This window comes from Cherax quadricarinatus, chromosome 29 (genome assembly GCF_038502225.1).
Source record: "Cherax quadricarinatus isolate ZL_2023a chromosome 29, ASM3850222v1, whole genome shotgun sequence".
NCBI lineage: Eukaryota > Metazoa > Arthropoda > Malacostraca > Decapoda > Parastacidae > Cherax > Cherax quadricarinatus.
This window is the reverse complement of record NC_091320.1, coordinates 12309877-12333445: the sequence shown is the minus strand read 5'-3', so window position 1 is coordinate 12333445 and position 23569 is coordinate 12309877. Positions and strand designations below refer to the sequence as shown.

General features: G+C 45.9%; 1 protein-coding gene across 1 annotated transcript in view; it reads right to left on the bottom strand.

The window, feature by feature from the left end:
* LOC128690364 (reelin) overlaps positions 1–23569 on the bottom strand; it is an 871665-nt gene that overhangs the window by 720549 nt on the left and 127547 nt on the right. Inside the window, exons 10-15 of the mRNA XM_070089797.1 lie at positions 22415–22643; positions 20312–20466; positions 19437–19541; positions 14503–14691; positions 2174–2282; positions 360–526 (exon numbers count right to left, since the gene is read on the bottom strand). Of these exons, the coding sequence (XP_069945898.1) occupies positions 360–526; positions 2174–2282; positions 14503–14691; positions 19437–19541; positions 20312–20466; positions 22415–22643 (954 nt within the window). The remainder of the gene's footprint in view (positions 1–359; positions 527–2173; positions 2283–14502; positions 14692–19436; positions 19542–20311; positions 20467–22414; positions 22644–23569) is intronic.

Below are 23569 nucleotides of genomic sequence, written 5' to 3'. Positions count from 1 at the left end.
TGTTAGTTTAGTGTGCTGCGTAAACTATGTGGAAATAAATATTTATTGATGAAAATATTTTTTTTGATGTGAAATGGTCAGTCTTCACATCAAATACTCGGCTTTGTTTATGATAGCTTACAAGGACACGTACATACAGTAGGTGATGGATGAGTGACACCGGAGACCTCTAAACAGAAGCTCGCAAGGATTCGAAGCCACTTGAGAACTGCAGGAAGTTCAATTTGCCGTACATTATTAGCCCTAACATTCCAACACAGAAAGAGACAGAAATATTATGGGGCTAATCTGTGACTCTGTCATGTGTCGATCATACATGTAACATCTCAACAGGGACAGAAAAAAAATGTGGGGCTGACCTGTCGATGTGTTCTGGCAGTAGAGCAGATGTGAGGGCTGAGTGTGCGCCTGAGCAGGCTCCAGGTAGACAGCGCCGGTGTAGTGAGGTCCAGGTTCCTCCACCATCAGAACTGGTCTCCACATCCACCTCACTCACCTCGCCTCCGCACTCCAGATTCACGCGCGCCTGTGTACATCAATACCCAATATTCTCTTCTTATTAATACTACACATCTTAATTTATAGCTCAGAGCTATTATCCACCCTAAGCTATTTTCAAAGCCCGGGTTTACATTAGGTATATGGCCAACTCTGTGTATGAGACCCGTAACAATGAACTAACTCCCAGGTCCCTATTTACTGTTAGGTGAACAAGGGCAGGAGGTGAAAACAAACTTTCATGCTGCTGCAACTAGTCTTTATAAGGGAAACTAGCGGTAATGATACCACTGCTGGTGCTACCTCTGTTGGTACTAATGTTGTTAGTGCTACCACTATTTGTACTAATGTTGTTGGTGTTACTACTGCTGGTACTAATGTTGTTGGTGCTACAAATGTTGTTACTAATGTTGTTGGTGCTATCACTGTTGGTACTAATGTTGTTGGTGCTTCCACTGTTGTTACTAATGTTGTTGATGCTACAAATGTTACTAATGTTGTTGGTGCTTCCACTGTTGGTACTAATGTTGTTGGTGCTTCCACTGTTGGTACTAATGTTGTTGGTGCTTCCACTGTTGGTACTAATGTTGTTGGTGCTTCCACTGTTGGTACTAATGTTGTTGGTGCTTCCACTGTTGGTACTAATGTTGTTGGTGCTTCCACTGTTGGTACTAATGTTGTTGGTGCTTCCACTGTTTGTACTAATGTTGTTGGTGCTTCCACTGTTGGTACTAATGTTGTTAGTGTTACCACTGTTGGTTCTAATGTTGGTCTTACCACTGTTGGTACTAATGTTGTAGGTGTTACTACTGTTGATACTAATGGTGTTACCACTATTGGCACTAATGTTGTTGGTGTTACCAATGTTGGTACTAATGTTATTGGTGTTGCCACTGTTAGTGATGTAACTATTGGTGTTGTCACTGTTGGGGCGTCCACTGTTGGGGTTTCAACCATTGATGCTACAACTGTTAATGTTACTACTGATGGGTAGATAAATGGTTCAGAGAACCGAAAAGTTGATAAATTAGACACATGTGCAACACTTGGGTATCTTTAATGAGGAAACGTTTCGCCACACAGTGGCTTCCTCAGTTCTATACAAATATACCCAAGTGTTGTACATGTGTTTAATTTATCAACAGCTGGTGGTACTATTAATGTCAGTACTGCCATTGCTGGTGCTACCACTACTGGTGCTGCTACTGTTGGTGCTGCAACTGGTGGTGCTGCCAATGTTGATGTCACTGTTGGTACTGCCACTGTTGGTGCTACAACCGTTCATGCTACACCTGTTTGTGTTACTACTGATGAGTCACTGCTGTTGGTACCATTAATGTTAGTACTACCATTACTGGTGCTACCACTATTGGTACTGCCACTGTTGTTGCTTCTACTGCTACCATATACACAAAACCTGCCAATGATCGTGGTACCTCTACCTGCTCAATTTACATTTCCCGAAGAAGTGGTGGAGGATCGAGCCAACAACACGGCTTCATTTGCTAAATAACCCACACGGTTTCATCTCATCGAGTAATACATCAATAATAATAATAATAATAATAATAATAATAATAATAATAATAATAATAATCTTAATATTTCCATTATTATTACTGCATGAGTTACAGCTTTCTTTGCAAGAGATATCACTGGAGATGGCAGCACTGACCTGGAAGAAGTGTTGAGGTTGTGATGGCAGCCATGGTAACAGTCTGAGGAACTCCAGCAACCACACGTCCAGTTCCTTCTTTCCAGGACCCTTCTGCTCCACACAGAACCTGCAGTGATAAGAACCTACAGCGGTGGGAACCTACAGTGATGGGAAGCTACAATGATGGGAACATACAGTGATGAGAACCTACAGTGATGGAACCTACGGTGATGGGAGCTTTCAGTGATGGGAACCTGCACTGATGGGAACTTGCAGTGGTTGAAACTTGCGGTGATAGAACCTACAGTGATGCGAAGGTACAGTGATGGGAACCTGCAGTGACATAAACCTACAGAGATGGGACCCTAGAGTGTTGGGTCCTTACAGTAATATGAACCTACAGAAATGGAAACCTAAGTAATGAGAACTTACAGTGATGGGAAATTGAAGTGATGGAAACGTAGAGTAATGGGTACTTGCAGTGATAGGAACCTAAAGTGACGGTAACCTACAGTGATGGGAACCAGACCGATGGGAACCTACAATGATTGGAATCTACAGTGATGGAACCTACAGTGATGAAAGCCTACAGTGATGGGAATCTGTAGTGATGGAATTCTTCAGGAATGGAACCTACAGTGACGGGAATTAACAGTGATGAGAACCTACAGTGATGGAAACTTAGTGATGGGAGCCTAGCGATGGAACCTGCAGTGATGGGAACCTCAAGTGATGGGAACCTCCAGTGACGGGAACTTACAGTGATGGGCACCTGCAGTTATAGAAACCTGCAGTGACGAGAACCTACAGTGATACAACCTATAGTGGTGTGAACCTAGTGATGGAAACCTGCAGTGATGGAAACTTGCACTGATGGGAACCTTCAGTGATTGGAACTTGCACTGATGGGAACCTTCAGTGATTGGAACTTGCGGTGAAGGAACCTACAGTTATGCGAAGTTATAGTGATGGAAACCTGCAGTGATGGGAACATATATTGATGGGACTCTACAGTGATGGGACCTTCCAATAATATGAACCTACAGAAATGAGAGACTAAGTGATGAGAACTTACGGTGATGGGAACCTGCAGCGATGGACACGTACAGCGATGTGTACTCGCAGTGACAGGAACCTACAGTGATGGGAACGAGACTGATGAAACCTACGGTGATAGAATCTATAGTGATGAGAACCTGCAGTGATGGAACTTGCAGTAATGGGAACCTACAGTGATGCGAAGCTACAGTGATGGAAACCTGCAGTGATGAGAACCTGCAATGATGGAAACCTCCAGTGACGGGAACTTACAGTGATGGAAACCTCCAGTGACGGGAACTTACAGTGATGGGAACCTGCGATGATGGAAAAACATTGATGGAACCTGAACAGATAGGAGCCTACAGTGATGAGAAGGAACAACAATGGGAACCTACAGCGATGAGAACCTACAGTGCTGAGTACCTACAGTGATGGAACCTATAGTGATGGGAGCCTAAAGCGATGAGAACCTGCACTGATGGGAACGTGCAGTGATTAGAACTTTCAGTGATTGAACCTACAGTGATAAGATGGCACAGTGATGGGAACCTACAGTGATGGGAACCTACAGTGATGGGATCCTACAGTGATTGGTCCCTACAGTAATATGAACCTACAGAAATGGGAACCTAAGTAATGAGAATTGACAATGATGGCAAACTGCAGTGATGGAAACGTAGAGTGATGGGTACTTGCAGTGATAGGAACTTAAAGTGATAGTAACCTACAGTGATGGGAACCTACAATGATTGGAATCTACAGTGAGGGAACCTACAGTGACGGGAATTAACAGTGATGTACCGTACCTCGATCCGGAGATCGAATCCCCGGTACGGCTGGAAAACTTTAGGACGTGTTTCCTTAAGACACCTGTTGCCTATGTTCACCCATCAATATTAAATGGGTACCTGGGTGGTAGTGGACTGGTGTGGGTCGCATCCTGGGACAAAACTGACCTAATTTGCCCGAAATGCTCTACATAACAAGCGGCTTTCTATACAGTAGTATGTCATTGATATCAGCTTGGATTGTATATCTTGTACATGTACTTGTAGTAAATAAAGATATTATTATTATTATTATTATTATTATTATTATTACAGCGATGGAACCTACAGTGATGAGAACTTAGTGACGGGAACCTAGTGATGGAACCTGCAGCGATGGGAACCGGCAGTGATGGGAACCTCTAGTGACGGGATCTTACAGTGATGCGAACCTGCAGTGATGGGAACAAAGTGATGGGTACCTTCAGTGATAGAAGCTTACAGTGATGAGAATGTACAGTGATAGAACCTACAGTGATGGGAACTTGTAGAGATGGAATCTACAGCGATGGAAACCTGCAATGATGGGAACCTGCCATGATGGGAAGCTACAGTAGTGGGGACGTACAATGATGGGACCCTAAGCTGATGAGACCCTACAATGATGGCAACCTACAGTGATGGAACCTTTAGTGATGGGAGCCTAGTGATGGAAACCTACAGTGACGGGAACCAACAGTGATGGAGCCTACAGTGATGAGACCCTACAGTGACATGACCATCAGTGAACAGGACCTACAGTGATGGAACCTACAGTGATGGGACCCTAGAGTAATGTAACCTCCAGTGATAGGCACTGTTAAGCAGTGACATGCAGAAAAAATATTTTTTTTAACATAGTTCCGGGAGTATACTGAAAGCGGACGTGTATTATTCCCTGAAAGTGGACGCGTTTTATTCCCGTGAGTCAGACAATGACCAGGACAGGAGCTGGTGAGAGGTGTGTTTAGTTCAGTACCAGACGGGTGGTGACGGGGGTAAAGTCATCATGTTTTGGACGGTAGTTTGAGTAGGTAATTCTGGTAAGTTTTTTAGTGTATACTATAGATGGTTGTGTTTAAGTGCTCTCATGTTTATCTGTAAAACCCTAGCATGCAGAGGCCTGTGTTTTGGAGAGTATTTAACGTTGCCACTGTAGGCTGTGTAGCCTGCGGAAAGGATGGGGGGGGTGTAACGGAGCCTCCCTGTTCATAAATGTTCATTTATTTTGTTTAACTCAGTAGCAGTGTGTTAGTGTAATGTGAACTGGAGTCTGGTGGTTTCTTGTCGTGGTTATAAGTTGTATATAAGTTACTATTATTAATATAGATATATATTTTACATAGGTGAATTTTTGTCCTTCCTTCCTAATAATAATTAATATTGTTTAATATATGAGTACATGCTGGCCCAAAAGTTGCTGTGTTTTTCAGTGTAATTTTATAACCCTTAGACAGCAGTGTGAGCAGCCGTTAAGAACCAGGAATATTTATGAACAGGGAGGCTCCGTGACACCCCCCCCCCATCCTTTCCGCAGGCTACATAGCCTACAGTGGCAACGTTAAATACTCTCCAAAACACAGGCCTCTGCATGCTAGGGTTTTACAGATAAACATGAGATCACTTAAACACAACCATCTATAGTATACACTAAAAAACTTAGCAGAATTACCTACTCAAACTACCGTCCAAAACATGATGACTTTACCCCCGTCACCACCCGTCTGGTACTGAACTAAACACACCTCTCATCAGCTCCTGTCCCGGCCATTGTCTGACTCACAGGAATAAAACGCGTCCACTTTCACGGAATAATACACGTCCGCTTTCAGTATACTCCCGGAACTATGTTATATAAAATATTTTTTTCTGCATGTCTGCGTAACAGGACTTAGTCATGGTAGCCTGCAGTGATGGTAGCCTGCAGTGATGGTAGCCTGCAGTGATGGTAGCCTGAAGTGATGGAACCTGCAGTGATGGTAGCCTGCAGTGATGGAACCTGCAGTGATGGTAGCCTGCAGTGATGGTAGCCTGCAGTGATGGTAGCCTGCAGTGATGGAACCTGCAGTGATGGTAGCCTGCAGTGATGGAACCTGCAGTGATGGTAGCCTGCAGTGATGGAACCTGCAGTGATGGTAGCCTGCAGTGATGGTAGCCTGCAGTGATGGTAGCCTGCAGTGATGGTAGCCTGCAGTGATGGAACCTGCAGTGATGGTAGCCTGCAGTGATGGAACCTGCAGTGATGGTAGCCTGCAGTGATGGAACCTGCAGTGATGGTAGCCTGCAGTGATGGTAGCCTGCAGTGATGGTAGCCTGCAGTGATGGAACCTGCAGTGATGGTAGCCTGCAGTGATGGAACCTGCAGTGATGGTAGCCTGCAGTGATGGTAGCCTGCAGTGATGGTAGCCTGCAGTGATGGAACCTGCAGTGATGGTAGCCTGCAGTGATGGTAGCCTGCAGTGATGGTAGCCTGCAGTGATGGAACCTGCAGTGATGGTAGCCTGCAGTGATGGTAGCCTGCAGTGATGGTAGCCTGCAGTGATGGAACCTGCAGTGATGGTAGCCTGCAGTGATGGAACCTGCAGTGATGGTAGCCTGCAGTGATGGTAGCCAGCAGTGATGGTAGCCTGCAGTGATGGTAGCCTGCAGTGATGGAACCTGCAGTGATGGTAGCCTGCAGTGATGGTAGCCTGCAGTGATGGTAGCCTGCAGTGATGGAACCTGCAGTGATGGTAGCCTGCAGTGATGGTAGCCTGCAGTGATGGAACCTGCAGTGATGGTAGCCTGCAGTGATGGAACCTGCAGTGATGGTAGCCTGCAGTGATGGTAGCCTGCAGTGATGGTAGCCTGCAGTGATGGAACCTGCAGTGATGGTAGCCTGCAGTGATGGTAGCCTGCAGTGATGGTAGCCTGCAGTGATGGAACCTGCAGTGATGGTAGCCTGCAGTGATGGTAGCCTGCAGTGATGGTAGCCTGCAGTGATGGAACCTGCAGTGATGGTAGCCTGCAGTGATGGTAGCCTGCAGTGATGGTAGCCTGCAGTGATGGTAGCCTGCAGTGATGGAACCTGCAGTGATGGTAGCCTGCAGTGATGGAACCTGCAGTGATGGTAGCCTGCAGTGATGGAACCTGCAGTGATGGTAGCCTGCAGTGATGGTAGCCTGCAGTGATGGTAGCCTGCAGTGATGGTAGCCTGCAGTGATGGAACCTGCAGTGATGGTAGCCTGCAGTGATGGTAGCCTGCAGTGATGGTAGCCTGCAGTGATGGAACCTGCAGTGATGGTAGCCTGCAGTGATGGTAGCCTGCAGTGATGGAACCTGCAGTGATGGTAGCCTGCAGTGATGGTAGCCTGCAGTGATGGAACCTGCAGTGATGGTAGCCTGCAGTGATGGTAGCCTGCAGTGATGGTAGCCTGCAGTGATGGAACCTGCAGTGATGGTAGCCTGCAGTGATGGTAGCCTGCAGTGATAGTAGCCTGCAGTGACGGAACCTGCAGTGATGGTAGCCTGCAGTGATGGTAGCCTGCAGTGATGGTAGCCTGCAGTGATGGTAGCCTGCAGTGATGGTAGCCTGCAGTGATGGAACCTGCAGTGATGGTAGCCTGCAGTGATGATAGCCTGCAGTGATGGTAGCCTGCAGTGATGGAACCTGCAGTGATGGTAGCCTGCAGTGATGGTAGCCTGCAGTGATGGTAGCCTGCAGTGATGGCAGCCTGCAGTGATGGTAGCCTGCAGTGATGGTAGCCTGCAGTGATGGTAGCCTGCAGTGATGGAACCTGCAGTGATGGAAACAGCAGTGATGGTAGCCTGCAGTGATGGTAGCCTGCAGTGATGGTAGCCTGCAGTGATGGTAGCCTGCAGTGATGGTAGCCTGCAGTGATGGAACCTGCAGTGATGGTAGCCTGCAGTGATGGTAGCCTGCAGTGATGGTAGCCTGCAGTGATGGTAGCCTGCAGTGATGGTAGCCTGCAGTGATGGTAGCCTGTAGTGATGGTAGCCTGCTAGCAGTGATGGTAGCCTGCAGTGACCTGCAGTGATGGCAGCCTGCAGTGATGGTAGCCTGCAGTGATGGTAGCCTGCAGTGATGGTAGCCTGCAGTGATGGAACCTGCAGTGATGGAAACAGCAGTGATGGTAGCCTGCAGTGATGGTAGCCTGCAGTGATAGTAGCCTGCAGTGATGGTAGCCTGCAGTGATGGTAGCCTGCAGTGATGGTAGCCTGCAGTGATGGTAGCCTGCAGTGATAGTAGCCTGCAGTGATGGTAGCCTGCAGTGATGGTAGCCTGCAGTGATGGTAGCCTGCAGTGATGGAACCTGCAGTGATGGTAGCCTGCAGTGATGGTAGCCTGCAGTGATGGTAGCCTGCAGTGATGGTAGCCTGCAGTGATGGTAGCCTGCAGTGATGGTAGCCTGCAGTGATGGTAGCCAGTGATGGTAGCCTGCAGTGATGGAACCTGCAGTGATGGTAGCCTGCAGTGATGGAGCCTGCAGTGATGGTAGCCTGCAGTGATGGAACCTGCAGTGATGGTAGCCTGCAGTGATGGTAGCCTGCAGTGATGGTAGCCTGCAGTGATGGTAGCCTGCAGTGATGGTAGCCTGCAGTGATGGTAGCCTGCAGTGATGGTAGCCTGCAGTGATGGTAGCCTGCAGTGATGGTAGCCTGCAGTGATGGTAGCCTGCAGTGATGGTAGCCTGCAGTGATGGTAGCCTGCAGTGATGGTATGGTAGCCTGCAGTGATGGTAACCTGCAGTGATGGTAGCCTGCAGTGATGGTAGCCTGCAGTGATGGTAGCCTGCAGTGATGGTAGCCTGCAGTGATGGTAGCCTGCAGTGTGGAGCCTGCAGTGATGGTAGCCTGCAGTGATGGTAGCCTGCAGTGATGGTAGCCTGCAGTGATGGTAGCCTGCAGTGATGGAAGCCTGCAGTGATGGTAGCCTGCAGTGGTGGCAGCCTGCAGTGATGGTAGCCTGCAGTGATGGTAGCCTGCAGTGATGGTAGCCTGCAGTGATGGTAGCCTCCAGTGATGGAACCTGCAGGGATGGGAACCTGCAGGGATGGTAGCCGGCAGTGATGGCAGTGAGGGTAGCCTGCAGTGATGGTAGCCTGCAGTGATGGTAGCCTGCAGTGATGGTAGCCTGCAGTGATGGTAGCCTGCAGTGATGGTAGCCTGCAGTGATGGTAGCCTGCAGTGATGGTAGCCTGCAGTAATGGTAGCCTGCAGTGATGGTAGCCTGCAGTGATGGTGATGGAACCTGCTGTGATGGTTGCGTGCAGTGATGTAACCTGCAGTGATGGTAGCCTGCAGTGATGGTAGCCTGCAGTGATGGTAGCCTGCAGTGATGGAACCTGCAGTGATGGTAGCCTGCAGTGATGGTAGCCTGCAGTGATGTAGCCTGCAGTGATGGTAGCCTGCAGTGATGGTAGCCTGCAGTGATGGACCTGCAGTGATGGTAGCCTGCAGTGATGGAACCTGCAGTGATGGTAGCCTGCAGTGATGGTAGCCTGCAGTGATGGTAGCCTGCAGTGATGGAACCTGCAGTGATGGTAGCCTGCAGTGATGGTAGCCTGCAGTGATGGTAGCCTGCAGTGATGGAACCTGCAGTGATGGTAGCCTGCAGTGATGGTAGCCTGCAGTGATGGTAGCCTGCAGTGATGGTGATGGTAGCCTGCAGTGATGGTAGCCTGCAGTGTGATGCAGTGATGGCCTGCAGTGATGGTAGCCTGCAGTGATGGAACCTGCAGTGATGGTAGCCTGCAGTGATGGAACCTGCAGTGATGGTAGCCTGCAGTGATGGTAGCCTGCAGTGATGGTAGCCTGCAGTGATGGTGAGCCTGCAGTGATGGTAGCCTGCAGTGATGGTAGCCTGCAGATGATGGTGATGGAACCTGCAGTGATGGTAGCCTGCAGTGATGGAGCCTGCAGTGATGGCCTGCAGTGATGGTAGCCTGCAGTGATGGTAGCCTGCAGTGATGGTAGCCTGCAGTGATGGTAGCCTGCAGTGATGGATGCAGTGATGGAACCTGCAGTGATGGTAGCCTGCAGTGATGGTAGCCTGCAGTGATGCAGGATGGTAGCCTGCAGTGATGGTAGCCTGCAGTGATGGTAGCCTGCAGTGATGGTAGCCTGCAGTGATGGTAGCCTGCAGCCTGCAGTGGTAGCCTGCAGTGATGGTAGCCTGCAGTGATGTAGCCTGCAGTGATGGTAGCCTGCAGTGATGGAACCTGCAGTGATGGTAGCCTGCAGTGATGGTAGCCTGCAGTGATGGTAGCCTGCAGTGATGGTAGCCTGCAGTGATGGTAGCCTGCAGTGATGGTAGCCTGCAGTGATGGAACCTGCAGTGATGGTAGCCTGCAGTGATGGTAGCCTGCAGTGATGGTAGCCTGCAGTGATGGTAGACTGCAGTGATGGTAGCCTGCAGTGATGGTAGCCTGCAGTGATGGAACCTGCAGTGATGGTAGCCTGCAGTGATGGTAGTGATGGTAGCCTGCAGTGATGGTAGCCTGCAGTGATGGTAGCCTGCAGTGATGGTAGCCTGCAGTGATGGTAGCCTGCAGTGATGCAGTGAACCTGCAGTGATGGTGATGGTAGCCTGCAGTGATGGTAGCCTGCAGTGATGGTAGCCTGCAGTGATGGTAGCCTGCAGTGATGGTAGCCTGCAGTGATGGTAGCCTGCAGTGATGGTAGCCTGCAGTGATGGTAGCCTGCAGTGATGGTAGCCTGCAGTGATGGTAGCCTGCAGTGATGGTAGCCTGCAGTGATGGTAGCCTGCAGTGATGGTAGCCTGTAGTGATGGTAGCCTGCAGTGATGGTAGCCTGCAGTGATGGTAGCCTGCAGTGATGGAACCTGCAGTGATGGTAGCCTGCAGTGATGGTAGCCTGCAGTGATGGTAGCCTGCAGTGATGGTAGCCTGTAGTGATGGTAGCCTGCAGTGATGGTAGCCTGCAGTGATGGTAGCCTGCAGTGATGGTAGCCTGCAGTGATGGAACCTGCAGTGATGGTAGCCTGCAGTGATGGTAGCCTGCAGTGATGGTAGCCTGCAGTGATGGTAGCCTGCAGTGATGGTAGCCTGCAGTGATGGTAGCCTGCAGTGATGGAACCTGCAGTGATGGAACCTGCAGTGATGGAACCTGCAGTGATGGAACCTGCAGTGATGGTAGCCTGCAGTGATGGAACCTGCAGTGATGGAACCTGCAGTGATGGAACCTGCAGTGATGGAACCTGCAGTGATGGTAGCCTGCAGTGATGGAACCTGCAGTGATGGAACCTGCAGTGATGGTACCTGCAGTGATGGAACCTGCAGTGATGGAACCTGCAGTGATGGAACCTGCAGTGATGGAACCTGCAGTGATGGAACCTGCAGTGATGGAACCTATAATGATGGGAATCTGCAATCATGGAACCTATATCGATGGAACCTGCATTGATGGGAACCTACAGTGATGGGAACTTAGTGATGGGAACTTCCAGTATTGGGATCTTATTTTGATGCTAACCTACAGTGGTGAAACCTAAAGTGATGTGGGACCTACTATGATTGGAACCTACAGTGTTGGGACCCGACATTAATGTAACCTCCAGTGATGGGGATCTATAGTGATAGGAAGGTAACCCGCAGTGACACAACCTGCAGTGATGGGAACCTTCAGTGATGCCATCTAGAGTGATGGAACCTACAGTGATGGAATCGTACAGTGATGGAACCTAAAGTGAGGGGAACCTACAGGGATGGGAACCTAGAGTGATGGAAACCTGCAGCGATGGGAACCTAGAGTGATGAAACCTAGAGTGATGGGAACCTACAGGGATGGGATTCTAGAGTGATAGAACCTTGAACTGTAGAAACTACAGTGATGGGAAGCTACAGTAATGGAACCTACAGTGATGGAAACTTCCAATTATGGGCACCTACAGTGATGGGAACCTACACAACGTGCAGTGATGGAACCTACAGTGATGGGAACCTACAGTGATGGGAACCTGGAGTGATGGGAACCTACAGTGATGGAACCTACAGTGATGGAAACCTAGAGTAATGTAACCTCCAGTGTTGGGAATCTAGAGCGATGGAACCATAGTGATGGAACCTACAATGATGGGGAACCTACAGTGATGGGAAACTACACTGATGGGAACCTAGTGATTTGAATCTACAGTGATGGGAATCTACCCTACAGTGATGTACCCTCCAGTGATAATAACCTATAGTGATGGGAACCTAAAGTGATGGGAACCTACAGTGATTGGAATCTACACATCCTACAGTGATGCGGATAAAGAAACCGAGGCAGTGTTAGGTTACAGTACCTAGAACACCTGGAGTATACCTGTCAGTAGTGTGTCACTGATTACTTAATTACTTGTGTAGTATACTTAGATTCCCAGCTATGTTATAGATCGGCTCCCTGGCTAGTGTGACGTCACGAGCCACTCGCACGTCAGCAGCTATCCAGTGGCTTCTCTCTCACTTCAACATAGGCATAGACTCGCCAGGCAGACCTGGTCTCTTTCCCTCAAGACTCATATTATACGACTCCAAATCATCCATCGAGTGTATTCCTTACTCCAGTATCTCCTTAAGGACCCACATGACATACCTAGAGAGGGTTTCGGGGGTCAACGACCCCGCGGCCCGGTCTGAGACCAGGCCTCGTGGTGGATCAGAGTCTGATCAACTAGGCTGTTACTGCTGGCCTTAAGCAAACTGACATACGACTCACAGCCGGGCTGGTCAGGTACTGACTATAGGTGCCTGTCCAGTGACTTCATGAAGATAGCCAGGGGTCTATTGGTAATCACCCTTATGTATGCTGGGAGGCAGTTGAATAGTCTTGGGACCCTGACACTTATTGTGTTGTCTCTTACTGTACTCGTGGCGCCCCTGCTTTTCACTGGGGAAATGTAACATCTCCTGTCGAGTCTTGTGCTTTCATGGGGAATGATTGTCGTGTGCAAGTTTGGTACCAATCCCTCTAGGATTTTCCAAGTGTATATTATCATGTATCTTTCTCGCCTGCTTTCCAAGGAATACAAATCAAGGGATATCAACCGTTCCCAGTAATTTAGGTGCTTTATCGCACTTATGTGTGCCGTGAAAGTTCTTTGTATACTCTCCAGGTCAGCAATTTCGCCTGCTTTGAAAGGGGCCGTTAGTGTACACCAGTATTCCAGCCTAGAGAGAACAAGCGATTGGAAGAGAATCATCATGGGCTTGGCGTCCCAAGTGTCAGGTTACAGAACTGGTACAAGTGTCAGGTTACAGTATCTGGAACAAGTGTTAGGTTACAGTACTTGGGACCTGGTAGCAGTACCTGGTGCAAGTGAGAGGTTACAGTACCTGGTACAAGTGTCAGGTTATAGTACCTGGGACAAGTGAGAGGTTACAGCACCTGGCACAAGTGTCAGGTTACAGTACCTCGGACATGTGTTAGGTTACAGTACCTGGGGCGATTGTAAGATTACAGTACCTCGTGCAATTGTATGGTTACAGTACCTGGTACAAGTGTCAGGTTAGAGTACCTGGTACAAGCGTCAGGTTACAGTACCTGGGGCAAGTTCCAGGTTACAGTAACTCGGGCTAGTGGTAGGTTACAGTACCTACATGATGGCAAATTTACAACTCTTACAGTAGTGTTGATTCTACAGCAGCTGCAACAATGAGTGATTCATAGTAACTATCTTAGATTTTCAGTACCTGCAGTAAGACTAACTAATATACAGGCTTTACGTGAGTGGTATACTGAGAGTGACTGTAACGATGTTTAGATGAGCTGTAACAATGTTTAGATGAACTGTAACAATCTTTAGAAAAGCTGTAACAGTGTTTAGATGAGCTGTAACAATGTTTAGATAAGCTGTAACAATGTTTAGATGAGCTATAACAATGTTTAGATGAGCTGTAACAATGTTTAATGAGCTGTAACAATGTTTAGATGAGCTGTAACAATGTTTAATGAGCTGTAACAATGTTTAGATGAGCTGTAACAATGTTTAATGAGCTGTAACAATGTTTAATGAGCTGTAACAATGTTTAATGAGCTGTAACAATGTTTAATGAGCTGTAACAATGTTTAGATGAGCTGTAACCAGTGACTGTAAGTTGACCTTAGGTTAAGTAAGGTTTGTCAGGAAACAGGACAAGTGTTTCCTGACGCGGGTCTTATTCATGTCATGACCCACAGCTGGAGGTGTTTGTCATCTAACCGAGGCCTTCCACTGGCTTAGCCGTTTATCTCTTTAAAAATTAGTGGAACTTCGCAGTATCTGAAGAGATCTAAACTCACACCCTTCCAGGTGGGTGTCTTCTGCTAATGAAGGGCTCCTAATCCAAAGAATTGGAGCTACCCTCCTATCTTTTGTATCAAATCTGATTACCTGTGTGACGCTTACGGTTTTAGAATTTCCGTCAGTAAAATAATATAGTTTCCCGGCCTTGAGACCAGATACCCCCCTTGACTGCTTGATGATCCAGGGTGCTGGTGGCAGGTCAGGTGACTACTTACCGTGTGTGTTGAAGCTGGAGGTGAGGCGGGACAGGGAGAGCATACTCCTGTGATGACCAAGTTAATAATTCCTCTCCCAGTACTGTCTTAGTGTCTCCCCTCTCTGTGTAGACCAGTACACTCACTGTACCACTGTGACTGCTGGTACACTCACCCAGCTCAGCTGCCAGGCTCACTACACCCACACTCCTGCAGCGTAACATATGTTGCTGATTAATGCCATATAGAGGAAATGGGAGAAAGTGAAATAAGGACACATATAATGAAAGTATAAAAGAAAGAGGGGCATAGAAGCCATTATTAAAAGAAGGTTGCCATTAGAAGATCGTATAAGCGAAATTGTGAAAAAAATAATAAATAGCCGGAAATTTATATATAAAAAAAAAACCTGTTTACAAGATATATTAAGCCAAAATTTTAATATCCTGTAGTGTGGTTGTGCCCACATTTAAAAAAAATGCAGCTAATTTTGAAAAGTTTCAAAGAATAGCTGCAACACTGATTACCAGAGTTTTTAAAATAAGAAAGTCTGACAACACCAGAGACGCCCATGTTGACTGAGAGGTCAAGAACAGACATGATAACCACACAAGGTTATCATGTAACAGATAATGATGGTTATCAATCAGCTGCAACAACGATAACAAGTGGCTACACTTGGATAACAAGTGGCCACACTTGGATAAAAAGTGGCCACACTTGGATAACAAGTGGCCACACTTGGATAACAAGTGGCCACACTTGGATAAAAAGTGACTACACTTGGATAACAAGTGACCACACTTGGATAACAAGTGACTACACTTGGATAACAAGTGGCCACACTTGGGTAACAAGTGACTACACTTGGATAACAAGTGGCCACACTTGGGTAACAAGTGACCACACTTGAGTAACAAGTGACCACACTTGGGTAACAAGTGACCACACTTGAGTAACAAGTGACCACGCTTGGGTAACAAGTGACCACACTTGAGTAACAAGTGACCACGCTTGGGTAACAAGTGACCACACTTGGGTAACAAGTGACCACACTTGGGTAACAAGTGACCACACTTGGGTAACAAGGGTTAGGCAAGCGAAGAATTCCCAAGTATTAAGAACCCAAGAAGTTACAGTGTCTGACAGGATTGTGGATGAATGGTTCAGAGAACCGACACGTTGATAAATTAGACACATATGCAACTCTTGGGAACTTAATTAGATCTTAATACTTGGGAATTCTTCGCTTGCCTAACCCTTGGGCACGACCTACTTCCACATTGGATAAATGTAACACCACCTACGACTGCTGCACCTCTCCTGCCTACGGTATACAAGCCACTTCTCCGCACATATGCTGTATTCTATTCAAAATTGATGGACTGACCACATCGACTCAAGGTTGAGGGACTGATTACCTCATTCTTCCCCTGTTCTTTATGTTTCTCCTTTGTATGGACTGATGAAGTCATTGTGTGGCGAAACGTTTCCTCAATAAAGATACCCAAGAGTTGCACATGTGTCTAATTTATCAACGTGTCGGTTCTCTGAACCATTCATCTACAGGTATGATGTTACCAAGCTATGAGGACTTTGCCCTCGTTGTGAGAGGGCCTAGACAGCAGCTACACAGGGCTCAGCAAGCCTCATATCTACCTCCCTCAGGAATCTCTGTCTCAAGACTTCAGCTGAGAAATCGAAGGCTCTTGGAATCAAGCCTAAAATTCCCTCGTCCAACTCCGCATACAAACTGAAGACCTCAAGGGGACTACATTATATCACTACATCGGTGTCTGGATCGACAAGGGACTTAACTTCTAAAAGCAGGTCGAGTACATCAGTTCTCTTGCTCTCTTCTAGGCCGATTGCCATAAAAGCCATGTTAAACCCTTAATCTGGAGCCTGCCATGATATCCTGAATATTCTATGTCAATTACGGAACACCAAACCTAAAAAAAAAAAAAAAAAAAAAAAATTACATTCACACCATGGTCTGTATCAGGTTTTAAGTGAGTCTGTTCTCTCTCTCTCTCTCAAGCAGCAAAACTCGTCAACACCTCCCCAGCAACAACAAGGAGCACCGCAACCAAAAGAAAGCTATCAGCTGACAGTCACCAAGACCGTGCTGTACTTACGAGCTGTTGCTCGTAAGGTTAGTATTTGGCTCAACGAAGAAGTTACCGCCTACAACTCAGTACCTGGAGTCGGGTAGCGGCTTGCCAGCTGCAGAGCCAGGTAGCAACCTGCCAGCTGCAGAGCCAGGTAGCATCCTGCCAGCTGCAGAGCCAGGTAGCAACCTGCCAGCTGCAGAGCCAGGTAGCATCCTGCCAGCTACAGAGCCAGGTAGCAACCTGCCAGCTGCAGAGCCAGGTAGCAACCTGCCAGCTGCAGAGCCAGGTAGCAACCTGCCAGCTGACTATACAACTCACTCATTTGACATTGAGTGAGCAAGCAACTGTACAGCACTGAGGATTCATGCACATTCTCTTATTATATCAATGGTTTTGTAAACAGCCAAGTTGATGAATGAGACACCTGTGCAACGCTTGGGTATCTACTGTGGAGACGTTTCCCCAACCAGTGGCTTCTTCAGCCCAATACAAAGAATGGTGAAAGATGAGGAGGAGTTTGAGATAATCAGTCCCTCAGCCTGGAGATGATGTGTTCAGCCCATCAATCTTAATAAAAGTATAGCAAATTCACGGAGAAGAGACTTATATACTGTAGACAGGTCAGGTGTACCGGAAGAGGCTATTGAGGTAATCAGTCCAGGCTAAAGGACTGATTTCTTTAAACTCCTCATCGTCTACCTTTCTGAAGAAGCCACTGGCTGGAGAAACGTTCCATAACAAAGATACTCAAATGTTGCACAAGTGTCTCATTTATCATGCATACCCTAGCACGGCACAAGCAGCAGGTCCAGACAGGCTGTTCTGCTTCACTGATGACTCAGTTGACCCAAAGAAGAAGTGGGCAGCCGCAGCAGTGCTTCACAATGGATCACTGTTCACCTCTTCAGTGGGCAGTGCATACACCAGCATCTAAGACATCCATTGATACACCATGACTTCATTGCTGCAATACAAGTGCTACAACACACACAGAAGAGGACAACAACGCTCGTCTCATCACCTCAACACTCTCTCTCCTCCAGAACTTAGATACTCAGGGGCCGAGGACTAACTTCTCAGCTTGTAGGAAAATCCCAAACTCAATTGCCAAGGTCACTGAATATCTCAGTGTTAATTATTAAGACTTCCTCTACTTCCCCCAACAAATTCTACAGAGATAACTTCAGTATTACACTACACAGACATAACTTCAATTTTACACTAGAAAATTCCCTCTACAGGTAAAGGACTGTAGAGGGAGCGTCTTTCTCTTTCTCTTCTTTTTTCTTAGGAAAATGTGCCTTTAACATACCTCAAGTACCACAAAGTTAATTCTTTCTAGGCAAAGGTTCAGATCCGTGTAATTTAGGATGTCTTCCCAGCTTGTTTCATTTAGGACATCGTTAATTTCATCCCACTGTATGTTTCTGTTATTGAAGTTGAATTTGGTGAAGGCACCCACATAACTGATCTCATTTTGCTTGTCAGGGCCCTGAGTAAACATGTCTGCACTTCAATTATGTTGTGACCCGAGTGTATTGTCTTTGATACTGCTATATTTCATACCAGATCATCATTATTAGTGAAAATAAGGTTAAGTGTATTTTCCAGTCTTGTTGGTTCCACTATTTGGTGGTTTAAGGTGAATTTGTTGCATGTGTGTGTGTGAATTTTCATCCGAGCTGCCTCCTGAGGTTATCACTGCTAAAACCGTATTTGTAACATTCCTCCATTTTCGGTGTCTTGAGTTGAAAAACCCCAGCAACAAGGTATAATGAGTCTGGAGTTGGAAAATTCACCAGACAGTAAATTTTCAAAAGCTGTTCCTTGAAATGTTGGGAAGTTGCATCTGGTGGCTTGTATACAGCCACACTAACAAGATTATGGTTTTCAATTTTTACTGCCAAAACTTCACCTATATCATTTGTGGTGTCACCCCCCCCCCATCTTTGTTGCCTGTTCTTTCTGTCTCGTCTGAATAAGTTGTACCCTGGGATCCATATTTTGTTGTCAAAGTGATCCTTTGTGTGGGTCTCTGTGAAAGCCTCAAACATTACATCTGAGCCTCTGAAGAGTCCACTGATGAAAGGAATTTTGTTGTTTGTTGATGGTTTTAGACCCTGAATATTTGTAAATACAAATGTTGTCGTACTGGTTGTAAGTAGGGAGGCTTTATTTGTTGGCACTAATAATCTGTTGTTCTGGAAGGGGGTGCCACTGACTGTGTCTCCACTCCAGTACTGATCCGAGGCAGTGTGGTATTTCTGTCATTTCCTGTCAGTTTTTTCTTTCTGGCAGTATAAAATCTCTTTCTCTGGAGTAAACAAATGAAATACATTTACAATGATGTCGATTATTGTTAACTGTTACATCAGGGGTGATGAGGTAAGCTTATTTCCACCGGTATGACAGTCAGACGTCAATATAGGAACAATGCGAGGCTTCAATGTAGGTAACACAAATATAAAACACTATACCTGACATCTGTACAGGGAACCATATCTGACGCCAATATAAATCACCATTGCTATCAATAATATAAAGCACTAAAGGTGGTATCAATATAAGGCATCACTGGCATTAGTATAAGGCATCTTAACTGGCATCAGTATAAGGCATTGCTGATATTAATATAAAGCACTATAGCTGGCATCAATATAAGGCATCATAGCTGGCATTAGTATAAGGCATCACAGATGGCATCAATATGAGGTATCACAGCTGGCGTCAGTATAAGGCATCATTGGTGTCATCAAATATAAGGCATCGTAGCTAGCATCAATATAAGGCATCATTACTAGCATATGTCATTATACCTGGCATCAATATAAGTCATCATACCTGGCATCAATATAAGGGGTACACACTCTACGCAGACCGTCACCAGAGAAAACTAGACGTTGGCGACCTGAACATTGCTTCACCTTCCCGGCCTTCGTCACCCACCTGTGACAAACACTGATTATCATTATGTGATGTAAGCAGATATATGTGCATACATGTTGAAGGAGGAAAATAATGTGTTAAAGAACTTCAGTAATAAGAGTTTTTTTTATTGAGTTTTATCTCAAAATTTTTTTTTGCCTGAGCTGTAATCTTTTAATTTTTAAGTGAAAGTGCTTTGATTTTCCTGCAGGGCCTTTGATCCAAGTAATTAAAAATACATTTCCATCCTTCGGATTACATCTAATTACATCCTCCCATGTCTTAGCTTGCTAAGTTTGAAGCCTATCAATTCACGCACGTTAACAATCAAGAATACTTTATTAACAATAATAAGCTTTATAGCGAACTCTTGGAGTATATACACTGAGATATACATCTCTCACTGTATATATAATGAGGGATTTATAACTCAGTGCATATATATATACACACCTCAGAGCTATCATACACTAATACACATCTCGCTTTATCTATAATGAGACATACAGCTGTCGATGTATATACAGAAATGTATAAATATCAGTGCTCCATGTACATGCTGAAAGACATTTCTCGGTGTATTAACACAGAGATAAACCTAAAAACAATCCTCGAAGCGTATATAGAGACATACAACCCTCTACATATATTCACACACCTCTGCTATGTACCAGGAGATAAACATCTCACACTATATATGCAATATCCTGTATGACCTCCTTCCAAACTGAAATTACTGCTAAACATTTAAGTTGAAGATGGATTACTTCAGGGACACACTGTTTACTGACCCGCTGGGAGGCTGTTTTATGAAATGGTGTCCCAGGATCACGTCATGGGCCGGAGGTGTAGCCCGCAGGTCCAGTAGGCGTGTGGTGGTCAAACTGTTAGAGCCTGGTCCACTGCCCTCAAACACTAGGCTGTTGCCCTCAGAACCACACCACTCCTGTAATGTCATATACACAGTGTGTCACTAGCAATATAAGCACGTGCTGAAGACACCAAGGGAAGGGGGGCCACCACAGACTACCGGTACCATAGCTGTAGAATTTTAAGGAATACCAGATTCAAAGATAGGGCCTAGCGGCATAATCTAAGAGAAGCAAAATTACCTGTGAGGAACTAGCTGAATTAATTTCTAAAAAGATCCAGTTGTCACAAGATTTATCACATATAGATCAGTTAAATGATGTATTTCGATACTTTAAGATGGACAGCCTACTGAACGCTTTTGGAACTAAAAAGCCATACAGGTGAGGAAATGACAAAGCAGGTGTTGTATTACTTAAACGAAGTTTGAAAACTAGATTTTTCAAAACGTAGACTTAACATCTGGGTGTTATAAGGATATACAGGCAAAGATTTTAGAAGAAAATAAGTTTTCCATCTGTGTCATGCGCAGTGGGTGGTGTTAACTGTTGTGTGTCATGCGCAGTGGGTGGTGTTAACTGTTGTGTGTCATGCGCAGTGGGTGGTGTTAACTGTTGTGTGTCATGCGCAGTGGGTGGTGTTAACTGTTGTGTGTCATGCGCAGTGGGTGGTGTTAACTGTTGTGTGTCATGCGCAGTGGGTGGTGTTAACTGTTGTGTGTCATGCGCAGTGGGTGGTGTTACCTGTTGTGTGTCATGCGCAGTGGGTGGTGTTAACTGTTGTGTGTCATGCGCAGTGGGTGGTGTTAACTGTTGTGTGTCATGCGCAGTGGGTGGTGTTAACTGTTGTGTGTCATGCGCAGTGGGTGGTGTTAACTGTTGTGTGTCATGCGCAGTGGGTGGTGTTAACTGTTGTGTGTCATGCGCAGTGGGTGGTGTTAACTGTTGTGTGTCATGCGCAGTGGGTGGTGTTAACTGTTGTGTGTCATGCGCAGTGGGTGGTGTTACCTGTTGTGTGTCATGCGCAGTGGGTGGTGTTAACTGTTGTGTGTCATGCGCAGTGGGTGGTGTTACCTGTTGTGTGTCATGCGCAGTGGGTGGTGTTAACTGTTGTGTGTCATGCGCAGTGGGTGGTGTTACCCGTTGTGTGTCATGCGCAGTGGGTGGTGTTACCTGTTGTGTGTCATGCGCAGTGGGTGGTGTTAACTGTTGTGTGTCATGCGCAGTGGGTGGTGTTAACTGTTGTGTGTCATGCGCAGTGGGTGGTGTTACCTGTTGTGTGTCATGCGCAGTGGGTGGTGTTAACTGTTGTGTGTCATGCGCAGTGGGTGGTGTTACCCGTTGTGTGTCATGCGCAGTGGGTGGTGTTACCTGTTGTGTGTCATGCGCAGTGGGTGGTGTTAACTGTTGTGTGTCATGCGCAGTGGGTGGTGTTAACTGTTGTGTGTCATGCGCAGTGGGTGGTGTTACCTGTTGTGTGTCATGCGCAGTGGGTGGTGTTACCTGTTGTGTGTCATGCGCAGTGGGTGGTGTTACCCGTTGTGTGTCATGCGCAGTGGGTGGTGTTACCTGTTGTGTGTCATGCGCAGTGGGTGGTGTTACCCGTTGTGTGTCATGCGCAGTGGGTGGTGTTACCTGTTGTGTGTCATGCGCAGTGGGTGGTGTTACCCGTTGTGTGTCATGCGCAGTGGGTGGTGTTACCTGTTGTGTGTCATGCGCAGTGGGTGGTGTTACCTGTTGTGTGTCATGCGCAGTGGGTGGTGTTACCTGTTGTGTGTCATGCGCAGTGGGTGGTGTTACCTGTTGTGTGTCATGCGCAGTGGGTGGTGTTACCCGTTGTGTGTCATGCGCAGTGGGTGGTGTTACCTGTTGTGTGTCATGCGCAGTGGGTGGTGTTACCCGTTGTGTGTCATGCGCAGTGGGTGGTGTTAACTGTTGTGTGTCATGCGCAGTGGGTGGTGTTAACTGTTGTGTGTCTTATCACATAGTGCCTTTCCCCTACTGCCTAGATTGATGACCACGTACCTTGACCTTGGCCCCGGGGAAGAACATCCAGTTGGTAGGATCTACAGGGTCGAAGTCGTCAACAACTGGGTGGTGAGAGGCGTCGCTGGTGGTGAGGGCTACGTCATCCAGGCCCCAGCAGGTGTCGTTGTGGTCGTCTTGAGGCAGGGCTCGCCAGCCTACACAAACCCCAGGTACTCTAAACCTTGAAGGCACTCTCTGGATGTGTACCTCACTTGAGGCTCCAGCTCTGGGGCATATGTTATAATGACAATGGTGCCGCAAACATCTACAGCAATATTAGCATAAGTACTAATGCTGGTAGTGGTAGAAGCAGTAATAGTAGTAACAGTAGTAGAAGTAGTAGTAGTAGTAGTAGTAGTAGTAGTAGTAGTAGTAGTAGTAATAAAAATAATATAAAATGTAATAATTACAGTAGAAGGCTTTGTGTTATTACTCATAAAATAATACTAAAACAAACAAACAAGCACACACGTACCCTCACTTATATATATATATATATATATATATATATATATATATATATATATATATATATATATATATATATATATATATATATATATATATATATATATATATAAGTTTCTCCTTTTAAATTTAGTAATATGTACAGGAGAAGGGCTTACTGGTCCCTTGCTCCAGACATTTTAGTCACCTCTTACGATACGCATGGCTTATGGAGGAAGAATTCTGTTCTACTCTTCACAATATATATATATATATATATATATATATATATATATATATATATATATATATATATATATATATATATATATGTTGTCCAGAATAAGTAAAACTTGCGATTTTGGCTTAAATAGCAACTCACTTCTTGCCGAATAGGGCAAGCGAAAATTTGTGTATACAATAATTTCGTAAAACTCATTGTGAACCTAACGAAAAAAAAAATTTCACTTTGTTGATTATTAAATTATTGTAGACTTATATAAAATATATTTTGCTGGATTAGGTTAAATTAAATTGCGCTAGTTATAATAAGGTTGGGTAAATTTTCTAAGGTTCTTTTGGTACAAAATCATTAATTTTTATGTTAACATGAAAAAATGTATCTTTAAATGTATAAGAGCAAATTTTAAAAAGGGCTTAATTTTGAATGAGTTCTTGCTAAGTGGCCAGTTTTACCTATTCGGC